This window comes from Artemia sp. Qi Xiang Cuo, chromosome 1 (genome assembly GCF_049724085.1).
Source record: "Artemia sp. Qi Xiang Cuo chromosome 1, ASM4972408v1, whole genome shotgun sequence".
Taxonomy (NCBI): Eukaryota; Metazoa; Arthropoda; class Branchiopoda; order Anostraca; family Artemiidae; genus Artemia; species Artemia sp. Qi Xiang Cuo.
This window is the reverse complement of record NC_142794.1, coordinates 35,767,940-35,783,703: the sequence shown is the minus strand read 5'-3', so window position 1 is coordinate 35,783,703 and position 15,764 is coordinate 35,767,940. Positions and strand designations below refer to the sequence as shown.

The 15,764-nt window shown below is 36.1% G+C and overlaps 1 protein-coding gene across 1 annotated transcript in view; it reads right to left on the bottom strand.

The window, feature by feature from the left end:
- Nucleotides 1-15,764, bottom strand: part of LOC148956244 ((E3-independent) E2 ubiquitin-conjugating enzyme UBE2O) — a 118,258-nt gene that overhangs the window by 91,534 nt on the left and 10,960 nt on the right. The window contains exons 2-4 of the mRNA XM_089100427.1: nucleotides 8,486-8,761; nucleotides 5,269-5,471; nucleotides 1,005-1,175 (exon numbers count right to left, since the gene is read on the bottom strand). Of these exons, the coding sequence (XP_088956553.1) occupies nucleotides 1,005-1,175; nucleotides 5,269-5,471; nucleotides 8,486-8,723 (612 nt within the window). The 5' untranslated portion in view covers nucleotides 8,724-8,761. The remainder of the gene's footprint in view (nucleotides 1-1,004; nucleotides 1,176-5,268; nucleotides 5,472-8,485; nucleotides 8,762-15,764) is intronic.

Below are 15,764 nucleotides of genomic sequence, written 5' to 3'. Positions count from 1 at the left end.
ACCCAGAACAATCCGTTGGCAATTTCTCTGGAAAACATCAAGCAAATCTTCTTCTGATTTTCGGAGCGCCTATGCTTTGATCACTGTCATCACTTTGATCACTGTAGCTTCCAATATTATTATCTTGGTTTGCAGACTTATATTCCTATTCTTCCAAACTTTTTTTAACTGTGAAAAAACACCCTGAGCCTTGGCTACTCTGCTTTTAACATCTTCACTGCTCCCATTGTCTTTACTAATAATACTGCCATGGTAAGTTTACCAACTGTTAAAAAAGAATGATTTTTCTCCTATTAATATACAGCATTTCCGTTACCGTAAATTGTTGCTTTTTCTGCCACCTTAGTACCGTAATACGAAAAAAATTACTAAAACTTGGAATAAATAATGTTTTTCCGAAAAATCGCTGTAGCGAGCAAGAGCCTGTCATATATTAACGTAGTCAATTGCCACCTTTTCATGATCTTGAATTTGTGCTTTTTCCGTTTTTTTCTTTTTCTGTCTCCCTTTAGTACTCCATTGGTTACATTATTACTATATTAAAAAGTAAGGGATCAAAAGAAACATATCAAAGCTTGCACAGGGAACTTCGATTGCACAAAAAAAAAAAAAAAAAAAAGAAAAAAAAAAAAGGTATTAGTGTTATGATAGTGCAATACTATGAGTCAATCATGTATTTTATTGTCGAAGACCTTTAGATAAAATAGAATGGACTGTATGGGCGTATGCAGCATTAGGCAGCATATTGTCTAGGGGGGGGAGGGCAGTCGATAGTGTGATGGAGTTTTATCAACTGATTTTTCCAAAACATCGGCTTTTTCAGCCATATCTAATGTAAATTTGAAGGTCGAGGGGGGGGGCAGCTGCCCCCCCGCCCCCCCCCCCCTCCCTACGCTCATGGTGGACTGTATCATTTTCACTTCTAATGAAATATATAGACTTCTCGGGCGATTTGCTGGCGAAAGATAGTATCGAAAACTGAGAATTATTTACTGATCACTTACCAGTATTGGCACCAAATCTTCACTTTTGACGTTTAGAATGACCTCATCAAATCCAAAAATTCTGAGGCTGGTTGTGACATCAATGGACTTGCAGTAGCCAACTTTATCAAGCCCACGTTCTAGTGATGCAACGACATCTCCAGGCATTAGTGATCGGTCAGTCAATTGAAGCTTTAGTAAATAAATTTCATATAGAATACTGAACTTTAGAAAAAGTAAAAAAAACTATAAATAGTGCTAAATTGAGAGAGAAATTTGGGACAATATTAGGAGACGCCCACCCACCCAGAGTCTCGGGCAAGTGACCCAAAAATTTGTGAAAAATTTAAATTTTCTCAGAATGTGGGACTGAGCTTAGGCAACGAATATGTATTATTTGTAAGATAAAAATGGCTTTAAACGTTTGTTTGCCTGTTATTTCAAGCAAATTAATGGTCCTATGTCAATTCTAAATTCTTGGTCAACCTTCTTAAGACCATAGGCGGGCGTGCCTTGTTTGCCTCTCATTATAGGCAATCTAACGGTCTTATGTCAGTTTTAAGTTCTTGGTCAACATGCCTGAGACTCTAGGCAGGCATGCCTTTCCAAAAACGAACACACAGGTATGTGTCCAATGAAAAACTCACGTATACTCCCGCCGTTTACCCTGCCCCTGCGATTTCAGCATTTGCCTCTCAATTACTTGGACTATCTGTCTTGGCTTTTCTCTGTCTACAATTAGCCATGTCTTGATGCAACCTACTGGAAAATATATGATAACTTCAATTCAACTGCATGGCTGGTTGGCAGCCATGGGTAGTATAACCAGCTATGGTACATACGTGCTACTATAGTCACGGTACAGTCAAGTAGCGTGGTAAATTAAAAGACTATGTGTTGACAGGCTGTCTGAATGGCGTCTCTCGGGAACGACTTGAAGTGTCAAACTGGCACTTTCAGGTGGTTTTGACGGGAAGGAGACGCAAGTATGTGGTGAACTACGACTTGGGGGAGAGACTAGATCAAAATAAAAAGACAGTATGTGCATCCAGTTTATGAAAATAAAATATATGCAATATCTCCAGAACGCCTCTAGAAAAAAATGAAACTTTCAGGTAGTGTAGGAGACGGAAGGGGGAGTGACAGGGGGATTTTGGGTTGAGGAAGGGAAGCAGCTAAAAAATTTCGGTTTCCAATCCACTCAAAGCTATTTACAGTATAACCACTTTTAGGAATTGGAATTTATTCGCGTCTTAGTAGCAAGGCAAATCAAAAGACACTATGTGTTGCCAGGTAACCAACACTTAAAATCTGCAATATCCGGCAATGGCCTCGGAGATCAAGTTGAAAATTTCATGAGTCTTGGGGGAGGGGGCAAGTAGGCGTAAGGTTTTGGCCTCGGGATGGGGAAAAAGGATAAGGATCTAGAGTTTTTTGCACTAGGAGTCACTGTTCGACTAGAATCCATTTTTTTTAAGTAGCGATGTAGACCAAAAGAATCTATGTGTATCCAGGTTTCAAAACAGCGAATCTGCAATATCTCGGGAACAGCTTGATGGGATCAAGATGAAACTTTCAGGTGTTTGGGGGGGGGGGGGAAGTGGACTTCAAATTTCGACTCGGGGAGATGTTCAGAAATAACTGAAAGAATCTATGTAGCCTATGCAGGTTTCCAACCTGGCATATTTGGAACATCTTGGGAACAAGAGGAGCTGAAACTTTAGGAGTTGAAACTTTAGGGAAGAGGGAGGATGCAAGGGACTTCATATTTTGTGCTTAGAAGAAGAGAATTTGGGGGCGGACACAAAATTTGCTTCTGATCTACCCAAGACTTTTGACGCCATAAGCCCCAGTAGGCTTTCAGTTTATTCACAGTGAAGTAGTGAGGAAAATCAAATAGGAATAAACACTTTGCGATCCAATGGCTTTCGTACCACAAGAAACTCAACCACTTCTGTGGAAGAAGTATCCTTCCTTGCTTTAAGTTTAGCCTCCACAGCAACAGTTATATCAGTGACCAATTCTTCAGAAAACGAAAGTTTGTAATTGACTTTTTTAGAGTGACCATATGTACATCGCAGTTGTTTCAATTTTGAAAATGATGCACTAGCGACTTCTAGCTCTTGGAGGCCTGCTAGAAATCCAGCACATTGTTCATTTGAATAATAAAGTACGGACGCTTCCTGCTAACTTTTTTGAGCTCCTTCACCAAGTTCAGAAGTGAATGTTCCTCGGAACGCATGAGGCTTATTTCAATGCAACTATAAACTGCATCTACTTCCTGCTTGCTCGAGTGACCTGTCTTATAATATTTCATTGTCGCTTTCAAAGTGTAGGGTACTTATGGAGTACTTTCTACATGATGAAGCTCATGATTGAACTTATGTTCTGTCGCACACATGAACCCGACCAAGTAATAATCTTGAAAACATCAGGGTAGATGAGCAGAATTCTTTCAACCCTCAAGACGACACCACTTGCTAGGTCGTTCACTCCGTAATCTACAATTGTTTCAGGTCACACTACGCAGTAAACAAAAGGGACAACAAACTAAAACCCCAACAAAAAGGGGAACAAAGTTGTATGATAGCGGCTATACAGTTATGAAAAAAGTCCTCAAGTTAATCCTCCGGTAAGTTACGACAAATTTTGCTCTCACAAAAGCAGGCAACATTTAGTTACGATAAAGCTATATTGTTGATTTGTTCAGCTGAGAGGCATCGTACGACAAAACAAACATACAACTATAAGGCTCGTAAAAAATAAGACTAGATAACGTTCGTATCTCGGGATGTCAGTTACGACCTTTTGCGATCAACCGGCGAATATTTATCGAAACAAACAGTTGTGTTGATTCATGACGTGCAGAGTAGGCCCAATCTTCCTGGGTATGTAAACTGAACCAGATAAATCAACTAAGATGAAAAGAATATTCTGAAAAACGGGTTGCATCGATTCGTGATACATAAAATGTATTTTTAAACGTTGAATTTCTCCGATCGACGTAAAACTTTCAGGGTAAGCAGACAGGGCCGAAAGTATGTATCTTAACGACGACAAAACTTTAGAAATAAATTTGCTTATATCGATTGTTTGCGTAAAAATCCAATTTTTTTTTTTACACAGATCTGCCTCAAAATTTCAGGCCATCTAGAGTGCATTCTGCATTTTAAGAAATTAATTATAAAAACTTCTTACAAAATAAGTTTTTCAAAAAAAGTAAAGAACCTAGACACACCAACTGAAATTTTAGGACCTAGGAAACCTTTATTGAAATTCAAGGACCAAGAGAAACTAAATTAAGGCAAAAAACTAAGGGAAGAAACCTGGTTATATTGATTCCTGACGTCCTATTTCTTATTTATTTATTGTCCTTTCCTTTGGCAACAGAGCCGAGTTCTTTAATAAATAACAAATAGAAAAGGACTTATTTAAAAAAGAACCATTTACAACTTATTATAACATAAAGAGATTCCTTTATTAAAATGGAGATTAACACATGTCGATATTCAAGGGTGCAGAATGGATGTACGAATGGCTTCCGTACCATAGGGGGCCAAATATTACGCACATTTTCATTCCATATAAATTACAGTCCCCCTTTCTATCCTCCAAAAATTATACAGTGAAACTATTATTCGAAAATTCGTCACAGAAATTATTGTTATTCAAAAATTTCGATTAAATACCCTGAATTTTAAATTAAGATCCAGTATTTAAGTCCTTAAGCAGAGCAACTGAAAAATATTTACAGATACTCTTAGTATTAACAAATAATACAATTATTTCATTTAGATTCGAACAGACATTAATTTAAATGTTTAGAGGGTTGGAGGGTAACTCTTTGTTTGTAAACCATAATTATTCTTGAAATGATATTTTTTGTTATGTTGTTGTTGATGTTAAGACAAATAAACAACACAGTTCTCGAAATACACATCTTCTTCAGCAAAGTGCAGCCTTTAGAAGGTTTAGAGGGCGATAGTCATGCTCCGGCTTGTGCCAATTCGTCTTCGTTTTAAGCTTAAACTGACTATTCATTTCAATTTCGATTGGTTTTATGATGCATTTATTCATTTATACCAGTATCTCTGCTTGTAACTTCTGGTTTGAATTATTATATGACTTTATTTCTATTAGTCTTAAGTTTTAATATGGTTCGTTCTTTATTCTTTGAAAATTTCTTTTTTGAAAAAAAAAACTTTTTTTTACATTAGTAGATACAGTAGTGGAAATATTGTTATAAAAACGTAATCTGAATTGAACACAAAATGATAAGAATTACTTTATTTGCTCTTATAATCTCTTCTTCTCCTTTAGGGTACCACGCAACTTTGACAAACCCTTTTTGAACCATCATATCGTCTTCATCGGAAGAATCATCGTCACTCGAATAGTCAGCCGTTTCAACCACCATGCCATACTGGATTTCCTTATTTTTTGTGACTCGACAAACTTCGTCTTCGAAAAACAGCGAGACTGGCTCATCTATGGCAAACATTATTCATTAAATTTATTATTCATTAAACATTATTCTCATTAAATGACTGGTCATTTATGCTTCAAAATTATGAACAAGACTGGAAAACTAAAATTTAAGGTCAAGTGCATTTTCAAAACAAATACCATAAAATTTGTTTTTAATATATATATATATATATATATATATATATATATATATATATATATATATATATATATATATATATATATATATATATATATATATATATATATATATATATATATATATAAATATATATATATATATATATATATATATATATATATATATATATATATATATATATATATATATATATATATATATATATATATATATATATATATATATATGTAGGCACAGAGCATCTCCTTAATGGACGAAAAACATTAGCTAGGTTTATTGCTCCTCTTATTGAAAACATCTGCTTTGAGCTCCCTCTAAAACTTGATATATATATAATTATTTCGACGCTTAGAGATTGACATTTTACAAGGATACTTACACATTGGAGCTGGGAGAGATGTTCTGCATGACCAATCTAAAGACCACCTGTAGATTATTGTATTTTCTCCTAAATGAGCTCCTCAGTACTACAGACAATAAAAATCAAACCAATATCAATAAACAGAGCTAGGCAAGAGCTAGGCAGTAAGACAAGAGCTAGTGAATAATTTTTCATGCCTATTTTAGGATTTTTAAGTATTAGAATACCATTTTATAACTCATGCTGAGAAAGAAGAACTATAGAAAAGGGAATTACTTGTTAATTAGATCCAATTTAAATAAAAATCCCAAATACTATCCAAAGGAAAACACATAACAATCCAACCTACAGCTTGCTTTTTTAAAGCGAAACTAAAGCGTTCATTCTCTTTGATTTGATTTAAGGTGATAAAATTTAAGGTCAAGTGCATTTTCAAAACAATACCATAAAATTTGTTTTGAATATATATATATATATATATATATATATATATATATATATATATATATATATATATATATATATATATATATATATATATATATATATATATATATATATATATATATATATATATAAATATATATATATATATATATATATATATATATATATATATATATATATATATATATATATATATATATATATATATATATATATATATATATATATATATATCATGTATTGAGAAGTTTACATTAAATTGCTTAAGGAGCAAAAAACTGGTAATTGAAAAATATTTGTATATATTTTAACAAGGGATTACAACAATTCAAAAACCTTAAAAAAGAAAACCAGAAATTAGAAGATAAGTAGAAATCGTTGTTAGAAAAACATCATTACGGAATTTCTTTTTTTATAAGTATAAGCAATGGCTTTTTAAGACATGAAAAAAGTTAAAATTTTTTTTTTAGGTTCAGTTCAGAATCACCAAATCTATTATATAAACTGTTAAAATATTTACGGTGCCTGAGCAATAATTTTAATGTTTTAATTCAAACTAGAAAAATACCTGAAAATTTTAAAATTAGTTTTTTTTTTGTAATAAAAAATCAACTCGCTATATCATTAAGCTTACAGGTTTCAACGCAACCAAATGTATAATGTCCGTAGGAAGGCCCAAAAAACGAAAATTTGCAATTACTATACAGTTCGTTACCACGAATTGTTTGATCATGTAATTAAAAAAAAATTATATTAAAAATTAAAAAAACACACTTTTTTTTAATTAACGGCTTTTGTGATTAAGGGGTCATTCTTAAAGCATTGGAACAAAATTTGGACTTTAGCGTAGAGTGAGGTATTGACTAGGGGGTGAACCCCTAAAATACGTAATAAAAATATACGAATATAGTTTGTTACGTGAGTGAATTCGTAAGTTACGTCAGAACAAAATTTCGAGAAAGCCATTTAGCCAAAAAATAAGTAAAATTGATATACAAAATTTGTTTGAATTATTCATGCACGATGAGCCAAACTTGAAGCTGCATTAATTCAAAAACATTCTGAAAATAAATTACAAAAGACAAGTTTTTTTTAACTGAAAGTAAGAAGCGTAATTAAAACTTAAAACGAACAGAAATTATTCCGTATATGAAAGGGGTTGTCCCCTCCTCAACACCTCGCTCTTTACGCTAAAATTTTTATTGTTTAAGAAAATAGAGTTGTGAGAACGAGTCAAACTTTAGGGTAGTGAAGAGTGAGGCGTTGAGGAGGGGATATACGGAATAATTTCTGTTCTTTTTAAGTTTTAATGTTGCTCCTTTCATTAAGCTAATGAAACAGCCAACTGAATCTTGTTGTGTTGTGCGAAAAAAAACACATCTACACACAAGCAACACCATCTAGCATCATCGATCAAACTCCAAATATTAGTTAAGAAATTCTCTAAAAATTGCCTCCAAAGAGGCAAAGACATTCTCTAAAATGATAAACAAAAATAGCACGGGGTGAAGTTGGACACACGGGGCGACCTTGGACAGTGTCCAAATTCGCCCCCGAATTGCTGTCCAATCTCACCCCTATCAAACCAATTTTAGAAAATGGCGTCCTGAAAAAGAAGTACTCGGAATAGACAAATCAAACTCAGGGCATAGATAGAGGATGTATCTAGCAACTGTACAACATCAACAACAAAGGAAAACTACCACCTTTTGTTACCGCAAATTAAGCTGATGTTGCGACTCCCAGATTTTTTTTTTAAGCATCAAAAAACTTTCTTACCTCTTATCCTGGTGCTAACATTTCCGTTAGATTTCAAACTTCCCGCCAATGTAGACATACATAAGCCCCTATTTTTTGTGGATCGATAGAAGCAATAGGCTAGATGTCAGGTTCGACGTCCAAGTTCGCCCCTGTCCAATTTCGCCCCGTTCTCCCCTACATGTCTGTTCTATCTAAGGATCACCAGTTCATCACATTATACTGAGAGAAAGGTTACATTCTTTGAATATTAACTTTATAAACAATCATTAGAAAAAATAAAAAATGTGTTAAAATAAAACATACCTTTCTGAAACTCAACATGGTAGATTTTGTTGCTCCAGCCCCCAGGTGGGGGAAAAATTTTCTTTTTACCATTTGCAGATATAACTTCAACGCCATCTCCATTTGAGGGCCTTCCAGTTGCTCCTTGAGTAAGGCATACCTTCCTAATTTTTTCTACCGAAAGCGAGCCATCTTCGTCAAGGGGTACTTCAAAAAAGTCGTTACCTTCGTTTATTCGAACCTTGACAATGGACATCATTCTATGACAATTCAGTAACAACACAGACAAGTATTTACCTTTAAGGACATCATGAAGTTAAAACAAGATTAGACACTTTTTTCTTTCGCTATTTCTAACAGCCTTCAATAAATACCACGCTTAAAGGCTAAAAGGCATTCTGGGTCTTATAACACTAAGAACCTACATACTACTACTACTGCTGCTAACAACTTACTGCAGCACCAAACCGCCTCAGGCCAACACTGCTCCTTTATCCCAGTCAATTCAAGGCTTCCCTCTTTACACCCTTCCAGGAAGTTCTAATTTCTCTTACATCTTTCCTTACGCCCCCCCAACTGAAGACGACCTGCTTTCCGCTAAACCCTAGACGGTTGGCCAAAAAGGACAATATTAGTCCCTGGGCTGCACAGTTGGGACCCATCACTTTCCTAGAGGCTATACAAATTTCAATGTTTTAAGTAATATGAAAATTTCGACTTGCAACATTACAACGTAAAAAAACAACAACCCTATTGACGCTTTAATTGACGAGTGCAGGAGTTCGGAACTGGGGTTATTAGGAGTTTCAGTACTTCATTTCCATGGGCTAGGAACACGAAATTAGGTGATACCTAATTCAAAAGTTTATTTTCTTGCTGTGAGTCAACTTTTTAACATCACTACTTAGAACTAGAGCAAAAGGTAGGCTTTAATTTCTTTAGCAATGAGGAAACTATTAAAGCTTTTGAAACCATCCTTCTACCCCAGTTCCAAGCACAAAAAATAGAGTAGCAAGCTCAGCCAAATCACAAAAGAAATTCAGAGGCAACGCTATAGCGTTGCCTATAGTAAAGGCCATACGGCTCCAAAGTTTTATTATTTATTTTTATTTTCCCTAGAGGCACTTCATATGGAAGGGGTCGTCGCATTAACTTCGGAGGGGGGCTCATTTGATTGGAAATCAGGAATTCTAGTGCCCCTTTTAAAATTTTGAGATAGACATTTTGTTAAAAATAGTTCAAAGGTCAGATAAAAAAAACTCCGATGACGATACAACTGCCCAGGGCCCCGGGGCAGGCGTTGTAAGTTATCCCCTGGGGCATATAAGATTCTTATGGAAGGGATGCATGTATCAATTTCAGAAAGGGCTCATTTGATTGGAAATTGAAAGTTCTATTTCACTTTTTAAGAGCCCAAAGTAATTGAAGGGCAACTAGCATCCCCCCCCCCTCCACGCCCTTTTTGCCCCAAATGCATCAGATTTTCAAATTTTGTATACATCAAAAATTTTGAGATAGCCATTTTGTTAAAAATAGTTCAAAGATCATATACCACAAACTCTAGTGTCGACACAACCCCCCAGGGCCTAGGGGAGGGCATTGTAAGTTATGCCTTGGGGGCAACTATGGTTCTTATACAAGGGATACTCGTATAAACTTCAGAGATGGCTCTTTTGATTGGAAATTAAAAGTTCTATTTTACTTTTTCAGAGTCAAAAGAGATCGGAGGGCAACTAACCGTCCCCCACGCCATCTTTTCCTCAAATGCATCAGATAAAAATTTTTAGATAGACATTTTGTTAAAAATAGTCAAACATCATATAAGAAGAACGCCAGGATCGACACAGCCTCCCAGGGCCCGGGGGTAAGCGCTGTAAGTTATGCCCAGGGGGCAAATATGGTTCTTATAGAAGGGATGCTTGTATAAACTTCAGAGAGGCTCATTTGATTGCAAATTAAAAGTTCTAGTTCACCTTTTCAGAGTCAAAAGAGATTGGAGCGCGACTACCCCCCCCCCCCGTGCCATTTTTTTTCAAATACATCAAATTCAAATTTTGAGACAGTTATATTGTTAAAAATAGTTCAAAGATTAGATAAAAAAACTCTGATGTCAACACAACAAACTCAAGCCCGGGGGCAGGCGTTGCAAGCTCTGCCCTGTGAGCATAGAAGGTTCTTATGGAAGGAAATCATGTATGAACTTCAAAGAGGTCTCATTTGAATGTAGATTTAAAGTTCTAGTTCACTTTTTAAGAGCCAAAAGTGATCAGAGGGCATATAGCCCCCCCCCTCCCCGCTCTTTTCCCCCAAATGCATCAGATAAAAATTTTTAGATAGACATTTTTTAAAAATAGTTCAGGTCTGATAATAAAAACTACGGTGTCGACACAACGCCCAAGGCCCAGGGTCAGTTGTGGTAATATATTCTCTAGGGGCATATGGTTCTTATGGAAGGGATGCTAGTATAAACTTAAAAAAAGGCTCATTTGATTGGAAACTGAGAGTTGTAGTTCACTTTTTAATAGTCGAAGGTGATCAGAGGGCAACTAGCCCCTCTCCCCTACGCCCTCTTGTCCTAAATACACCTGATAAAATTTTTTTAGATAGCCATTATGTTAGAAATAGTTCAAATATCATAAAACAAAAACTGCGGGGTCGACAAAACCCCCCAGGAGCCATGAGCAGGCGTTGTAAGTTAGTCCCTGGGGGCAAATGTGGTTCTTATAGAATGGATGCTTGAATAAACTTCAGAGGGCTCATTTGATTGGAAATTAAAAGTTCTGGTTCACTTTTTAAGAGTCAAAAGAGATCGGAGGGCAACTAGCCCCCCCCCACGCCATCTTTTCCCCAAATGCATCAAATCAAAATTTTGAGAGACATTTTGTTAAAAATAGTTCAGAGGTCAGATATAAAAGCTCCGATGACGACACAACTGCCCAGGGCCCTGGGGCAGACGTTGTAAGGTATGCCCTGGGGGCATATCAGGTTCTTATCGAAGGGGTGCTCGTATAAACTTCAGAGAGGGTTCATTGGATTGGAAATTGAAAGTTCTATCTCACTTTTTAAGAGTCAAAAGTGATCGAAGGGCAGCTAGCACCGTCCTTCCACGCCCTTTTTCCCGCAAACGTATCAGATAAAAATTTCGAGAAAGCCAATTGGTTAGATATAATTAAAGGGTCAGGTAGCAAAAACCCCGGGGTCAATACAACCTCCCCGGGTCTGGGGGAGGGCGTTCTAAGTTTTGCCCTGTGGGCAAATATGGTTCTTTTACAAGGGATGCTCGTAAAAACTTCAGAGAAGGGTCATTTGATTGGAAATTAAAAGTTCTAGTTCACTTTTTCAAAGTCAAAAGAGATTGGAGGGCAACTATCCCCCCCCCCTCCCACGCCCTCTTTTCCCCAAATGCACAGACAAAATTTGGAGATATACAATTTGTAAAAAATAGTACAAAGATCATATAAGAAAAACGCCAGGATCGACACAACCTCCCCGTGCCCGGAGGCAAGCATTGTAAGTTATGCACTGGGGGCAAATATGGTTCTTATAGAAGAGATGGTCTTATAAACTTCAAACAGGGCTTGTTTGATTGGAAATTAGAAGTTTTAGTTCACTTTTTCAGAGTCAAAAGAGATAGGAGGGCAGATAGCCCCGCCCTTTTTTACCCTAAATGCATCAGATAAAATTTTTAGATAGACTTTTTTTTTAAATAATTCAAGTCTGATAACAAAAACTCTCGTTTCGACACAGCCCCCGAGTGCCCGGGGGCAGCGTTGTAATTTATGCCCTGGGGACATATATGGTTCTTATGGAGGGGATGCTCGTATGAACTTCAAAGAGGGCTCATTTGATTGGAAATTGAAAGTTGTAGTTCACTTTTTAAGAGTCAAAAGTGATCGGAGAGCAGTTAGCTTTCCCCCAAAAACGCCCTTGTCCCCCCAAATGCATCAGATATAATTTTTTAGATAGCTGTTTTGTTAAAAATAGTTAAAGGGTCATATAACAAAATTTCCTGTGCCGACACAACCCTCCAGGGCCCGGGGACAAGCACTGTTAGTTATGTCCTGGAGGCATATTTGGTTCTTATAGAAAGGATGCTTGTATAAGCTTCAAAGAGGGCTCATTTGATTGAAAATTGAAGGTTTTAGTTGGGTTTTTAAGAGTCAAAAGAGATACAAGGGAAACTAGCCCCCCCCCCCCCTATGGCCTTTTGTCCCCAAACCCATCCAAATAAACTTTGAAATAACCATTTTTTTTAAATACTTCAAAAATCAGATAACAAAAACTCCAGTGTCAACACAAACCTCCAGAGTCTGGGGGAAGGCGTTGTAAGTTATGCCCTGGAGGCATATATGGTTCTTATGAAGGGATGCTCGTATAAACTTCACAGAGGGCTCATTTGATTGTAAATTGAAAGTTCTAGTTCACTTTTTAAGAGTCTAAAGTGATCGCAGGGCAACTAGCCCCACCCTCCACGCCTTTTCCCCCAAACCCCCTCGATAGAATTTTGAGATGACCCTTTTGTTAAAAATAGTTCAAAGGTCAGATAACAAAAAATCCGGTGTCGACAAAAGGCCCAGGGCCCGGGGGTAGGTGTTGTAAATTATGCCCTGGGGGACACATATGGTGCTTAAGATGTGTGTATAAACTTCAGAGAGGGCTCATTTGTCTGGAAATTAAAAGTTCTAGTTCGCTTTTTCAGAGTTAAAAGAGATCAGAGGGAAACTAGCCCCTCCCCCCACAACTATTTCCCCCAAACCCATACGATAAAAATTTTGAAATGACCATTTTGTTAAAAACAGTTCAAACATCAGATATTAAAACTCCGAGGTCGACGCAACCGCCCAGGGCCCAGTGACAGGCGTTATAAGTTATACCCTGAGGGCATTTATGGTTCTTATAGAAGGGATAATCGTATAAAGTTCACGGATGGCTCATTTAATTGAAAATTGAAAGTTGTAGCTCACTTTTAAAGAGTCAAAAGAGATGGAAGGGTAATTAGTCCCCCCTCCCACGCCCTTTCCTCAAACCCATTCGATTATAATTTTGAGATAGCGATTTTGTTATAAATAGCTCAAACATCAGATAATAAAAACCCGGTGATTGTCGGAAACCCCCAGAGACTGGGGGCAAGTGTTTTAAGTTATGCCATGAGGCATATAAGGTTTTTATGTAAGGAGAGGTAGTATAAACTTCAGAAGTGGCTCATTGGATTTGAAACTAAAAGTTCTAGTTACCTTTGATGAGCCAAAAGGTATCGGAGGACATCTAGCCTCCCCCCCCCACATACACACACACCCTTTTTTCCAAATGCATCCAATCAAAATTTTGAGATTGCTAGTTGTTTGAAGTAGTCCAACGATCAGATATCAAAAACTTGGGGGTCAACGTAACCCCCCACACCCAGAGCCCAGGTGAAGGGCCGTAGTTTATGCTGTGGTGGCATATCAAGTTAGCAATGGAAAAGTGAGTTGTATTGGTTTTAAAACAGGATCAAGTGACACACCCATTATAACGAAGTTTGACCCCCTAATATCCTCACTCTTTCAAATGGAAGCAAGAAGGGGAAGTCAGCATTGTGCCCCTCATTTCTTATGTGTGGTTATTTCTTATTTAAAACTAACATATTGGTTTTTTGTAATTAACTTTTTTCTGTTATTCAGTATCAGATGACATAAAACAAAAGGTTGCAAAACCAATGATGTTTTGATGTTTTATTGTTTTTTTTAGCTGTACCCTCAGATCAGTTAAAACAGGACCACTACAGAGAGTTTGTGCGCTGCCAGTTCCTTCCGCCCCCAAGCATTAAGCCTGATCCCCTAATATCCTTCTATTTGCAGTGCAAATGGAAGGGTAACTCTATATACTGCTAATGACTACTTATTTTTTTCGCATAGTTAGTTTAGTTTTTTAAATTAATTTTTTTCTGCTACTAAACTTTAGACAATAGAAATCCAGAAGTTATAGAAGCATCTATTCTTTGATGTTTTATTATTTTCTTAATTGTATATTAAGATTAGTGAAAACAGAGTTATCATGGAAAGGTTAAGCACAGCAAAATCAACCCACCCATTAGTATTAACCCCCCCCCTTGTGCCTTTTCACCCAAATTTATCTTATCAAAACTTTAAAAAGCCAATTTTTTCCACAAAAAAAAAAAAGGTATAAATCCTAAATTATCATAGTACTCGGATGAGCAGATTCTCCTTAGCCCCCGTGTAATTGATTGGAGCTAGTTTAAGTTTCTCTTTGCAACATAGTAAGGTTTTTGTAGAAAGGCCAGTCATATTAACTTTGGAGGGGCTCATTTGATCGGAAATTGAAGCATCTCGTTCTTTTTTTTAAAGTCAAAAGTGATCAATGGGCAACTAGCCCACGCCCCACTTTTTCAAAGGGTATCTGGTCAAAATTTTGAGATTGCCATTTTGTTCAAAAAAGTTCAAAGGCCAAATAACAATGTTTCCGGGGTTGAACCCCGCCCCCAACCCGGGGAAATGGATCTAAGCCATGGAACTTGTTTACTGTTAGTTTGACACTTTGTTTACTTAAATACTTAGATTCATTGATTTACGTGGCAACTTCGATTTGCGGTCCATGGGCTGTAAGTTCTGCCAATTACGTATTGTTACTTTGGTACTTTGTGTACTTTGTTATGTTTTTACTTTGACATTGTAACTTTGCTAGTAGTTTTGATGCTTTGAGGAACATTTGATGTTGAAAAAAAAACTTTTATTTTGAAATAAGGAATTTTTAAAAACTTGAAACTTTTTGCAATCAACAACGAACAAATATTAAATAAAAAAAATTTCCGAAAAAGAATTTTTTCAAAGAAAAGTACAAGCGATTTTAAACTTAAGATCAGCAGATAACCTGTTAAAATTCAAACTAAAAATGACCAGGAATTACTATTAAAGAATAAATGAAACCCAAAAACAAAAAAAAATTAAATGAACAATCATAGCAAAAAAATATATATACGTCATAATATAAATGAATCAATAAATCTTAAAGCAAGTAATGCTTAAATTGAATATGCAAATCAAGCTTAAAACAAAGAAAAGTATTTTGCTATTGAAGTATAAATGAAACTCGAAAACGAACAGAAATTAAATAAGCAAATCAATGCAAACAAACATAGAATAGATACTAATATAAATGCATAAATAAATCTTAAAACGAGTGAAACTTAAAATGAATATGCAAATCAAGCTTGAAACGAACAAAAATCACTGCAAACAAGAGTGCGGGTATCGCCTCCTTCTCTCATTGTAAAAAGCATAAAATCTACATCATTATTAGGGCT